Below are 2596 nucleotides of genomic sequence, written 5' to 3' on the forward strand. Positions count from 1 at the left end.
AGGTCACAGAAGTGTGACGAAAGAACTCTGGCCGAAATAAGATTAAGATTAAGATTAATGTAATATAAAGCTGAAAAAAAAAAAAAAAAATTAACACCAAATATACAGTGCGTGTGTTTTTATTGGCTAAACTGGCAATATGACCATCCCCAAGTACAACAATATATATATATATATATCTTAGAAAGAAAATCATGAGTCACATTTGCTGGCTTGAGTGACATTGTTTTCTATTTATTCAAAAGTGTTTTACTCAGTTCATGTATCATAGCCATTCCAGCTGCGACCATCCAGTATTAAACTGTGATTTTCGAAGATTACATAATGTAGTATGGTTGTTCTGTCTTGAGAATAAAGTATGTGCTTTCGTTACTATATGAGTAGGTCGTGTCACCACATAGAGGCTGCCTCATTAAATCAATGATTATACATTAATATATTCATAAATAATTTAAACCTTTACAGATTCTATAAAGGTGTTCATTCTACAAAAACATGACCATCTCTTTAGAATTAGTTCTCTTTATTTGAGTTATTCCACAATTCTCGCACTTTGTGTTAGAGCAGAATACAAATAGAAAATGCCATCAAGTAGCTTCCATATTATTCTTAGTTTAATTTGTGACAAAACTGAAGCAATTGCAAGTGAAAATCGTAACATGCTTTTGTAGTCTTCATTAATAATTTTGTTTATATGCCTAACATGTATTGAATGCAACCTTAACACTTTTACATTTGCTTTAAACCACAAAGTAATGTTTTCTTCTTATACATTACATATTTGGTTCCTAAATATGGATATTTTATTGTATTGTATAGATTACTCGTTATTTCAACGGAATTTGCAGTGTCAAACATGTTCAAGGATGATGTGCAATGAATCAGAAGTGACAAACTGTACAGGTGATGAGGTAAATTGAAATGTTCCTTTCTTCCTTTTTGTTATAATATACTCATAACCCTCACATAAAGCCAGTATGGCCAAGTAGCTTGTACCATGCATTCACAATTGTTTTCGGTGCCTATGTAGTCGCAAGCAGATACAGACATCCGCTCTTTTCCCACATTTGACACAGCAGAACAACAAGGATTACACATTTAAAGGGAGAGGGGGTGACCAGCAATAAGCTGGTTACACACTTACAACTGAGTAGACGAGCAACGTGAAATGAAGTGCCTTGTTCAAGAATATAAGGTGCCACTCGGCCCAGAAACTTAAGTGTAGCATCTTCCTTTTCCTTCTTCGACAGAGTTGTAAGTGTGGAGTAATTGTCCTGGAGTCATCTTGGAAGAAAACCCCGTTACTCAATGACCTCATATAGCAAAATGAGAAATGGTAGCCACCAGCAGGATCAGGGTCTCTGAACTGCACACACTCACACCCAACTTTGATGATCTTGAAATAGTCTTATCGCGTAGGATTTTCTATTTGAGCGATTGCCTAGCAGAATTATCCGTGAAATCTCCAAATTTCAAAATATGGGCAGGTTGGACAACACTCTTTCTGGATGCTGCACAAAGTTCATATGAAATCAAGAGATTCTTATTCTTAAGGTGGTGTCATCAGGCTAGTAGTTGTGTATGTAACAACAGGTAGAGGACTGTTCGATTTCCCCTGAAATCTGGAAGCTTTGCTATGGGACGATATTTACAAGGGACATTGGGAGCTACATTTTAGAAATGTAAATATAACGCAGCGAAGAAGTTACTATAATATTGAAAGCAAAATTAAAGAAGTGAGAAAGGTGTTAAAGAAAGCACTTTTTCTTGGTCTTCAAGGATATCTTGGACGGTGGGGGATGTACATAGATCGTTCCTAGAGGTCCTCCTATATCAGGGGGGCTACATCATTACCATATTTTGTTCTTGTTATTGGGTTATACCTTGTCTTCGACATCTAACGTGCCAAGGAAGAATCATTTCATGTTCCTTCCTTGAAGTTTATGAATTCTTATGACGTCAACAACGTACAATTCTTGCTGGTAAAGAATAAAGTTTCTAAAATAAACACAGAAACTCCAAGGAATGTTTGGTCTAATGGTAGAACGTTAATCATGCTTACAAGAAATGTGGGACCGAGTCCCACGGGAATCTTTCGACCCTTTCTATCCAAAGAGCTTTTAAACCCAATATTTATACGCTTATGTTTATAACTTATCTACTTCAAGATCTAACGTCCGAAGAAAGAATATTAAGAATGTTGTTGTGGTCGAGTGGTTCCTCTAAAGAAGTCTAGATCTATCTTGTTTTTCCCATGAAATTCCATGCAAGTATATTATGTTTCCATTTTAGAGCTATAGAATATCTATGCAGAAGAGAAACATATTTTTTGTATCCAGTTATTCATTTTCTGTTCCATTTTGATTATCATATTTTACTCTTTATTTTGATTTATCATCTTATACGACTGTTCGTACAGTTTGCACAGAAAATTACAGTGTGCGTTCCCCCGAGAACGAAGTTCTGACCGAATTATACAGAATTATTATTGTGTGTGTGTGTTGTGTGTGTGTGTGTGTGTGTGTTCTGTGTGTGTGTGTGCGTGCGTATGTGTGTGCGCGCTTGCATGCTTATGTGCGTCTGCTGGCGTCTGGCG

At 36.2% G+C, this 2596-nt stretch overlaps 1 protein-coding gene across 1 annotated transcript in view; it reads left to right on the plus strand.

Moving 5' to 3' along the window:
- LOC106869292 (toll-like receptor 3) overlaps positions 1–2596 on the plus strand; it is a 353412-nt gene that overhangs the window by 153725 nt on the left and 197091 nt on the right. Inside the window, exon 49 of the mRNA XM_052978036.1 lies at positions 820–911. Coding sequence (XP_052833996.1) covers positions 820–911 — 92 coding nt within the window. The remainder of the gene's footprint in view (positions 1–819; positions 912–2596) is intronic.

Source organism: Octopus bimaculoides, chromosome 29, assembly GCF_001194135.2.
Source record: "Octopus bimaculoides isolate UCB-OBI-ISO-001 chromosome 29, ASM119413v2, whole genome shotgun sequence".
Classification (NCBI taxonomy): domain Eukaryota; kingdom Metazoa; phylum Mollusca; class Cephalopoda; order Octopoda; family Octopodidae; genus Octopus; species Octopus bimaculoides.